The sequence below is a fragment of the Echinops telfairi genome, unplaced genomic scaffold, assembly GCF_000313985.2.
Source record: "Echinops telfairi isolate 266 unplaced genomic scaffold, ASM31398v2 ScPeMD7_7469;HRSCAF=8507_1, whole genome shotgun sequence".
Classification (NCBI taxonomy): Eukaryota; Metazoa; Chordata; class Mammalia; order Afrosoricida; family Tenrecidae; genus Echinops; species Echinops telfairi.
In genome coordinates, this window is record NW_022111373.1 from 23,602,649 (window position 1) to 23,603,756 (window position 1,108).

General features: G+C 53.2%; 1 protein-coding gene across 1 annotated transcript in view; it reads right to left on the reverse strand.

The window, feature by feature from the left end:
• The window catches only part of HSD17B4 (hydroxysteroid 17-beta dehydrogenase 4), a 140,304-nt gene extending 139,541 nt beyond the window's left edge, over positions 1–763 (reverse strand). Inside the window, exon 1 of the mRNA XM_045285056.1 lies at positions 640–763. Coding sequence (XP_045140991.1) covers positions 640–685 — 46 coding nt within the window. The 5' untranslated portion in view covers positions 686–763. The remainder of the gene's footprint in view (positions 1–639) is intronic.
• Between the last annotated feature and the right edge of the window lie 345 nt (positions 764–1,108).

The following is a 1,108-nucleotide window of genomic DNA, read 5'->3' on the forward strand; positions in this document are numbered from 1 at the left end:
TCCTAATTCATTAACCATTAAAGTTTTGCTCCCACCAGAGGGAGTCATTCATTCACTCAGTTAACCCTTATTTATGAAACATCTCCTGGATAGGGAGAGAACTCAAGCCTCGTCTCCCCAGAGAGGCCCCGGTAGCATGGTGATTATATTGGGGGCTGTGAACCGCAGGGTCAACAATTTGAAACCCCCAATTGTTCTGCAGAAAGATCAGGCTTTCAACTGGTTGTGAACCCCACAGGCGCAGTTCTCCTTTATCCTATAGGTTAGCCGCAAGTCGACATCCTCTCAACGGCAGAGAGTTTCGTTTGGTTTTGCCTTATGGCATTTGATCCCTCAATGTTAGTGCTCGCTGAAACCCAAGACCGTGAGCAGATTCCGAATCCCTGCTACAGCCCATGCTGACTCATAGGGACGCCACAGGGCAGGGGAGACTAGTGATTTCAAGCTGCTGACCTGGGGATAGCAGCCCAAGGCGTGACCACTAGCCAACCCGGGCTCCTAGAGTCCCCCTACCCCCACAACCCGCCCTCGCCCCCAAATTAAAAACCCCCTAACCAGAGCCCCACTCCCCCCAGCTCCACCTGCCTCCTCCACAACCTGGGAGAGGGAGGCTTAGACGGCACCCCATTCCCTGCCTACCAGTGACTTTCTTCCGGATTTGGAACAATGGCAAACTTCTCTGCATTTCAGCCAGGAGGAAGGCCAGGTGGCTCCGTCGTCCTTGAGCGATTCGAGTGCATTCTCCAAGCAAGGTGGAGAAGTAAGCTCTGGGTACGGCCATTTGGGAATCCTAGACTCACGGCTAACTTGCGTGACCACTCGCTAAACTTTGGCCTTCAAATCCCTGCCCCTGGTTAAAGAACTTGGGCAAGGCTTAACTTCCTCGAGCTACCAGACACCGAGAGACCCAGTGAGTTGTGCAATGGCCCCAGGCACCAAGCTTTCCCACGAGGGCGGGAGGGCCCTGATCACCACAATGGAGTCCATTTCTCCCTGGGGTTTTCGTCTGTCTTGTTTGAGCCCCTATTCTTAAATTGGGAAAAAAGGGAGGGAGGGAGGGCTTAGGGTGGGAGGGCAGGTTTCTGATCTCATTTCACCTTGCATAAAT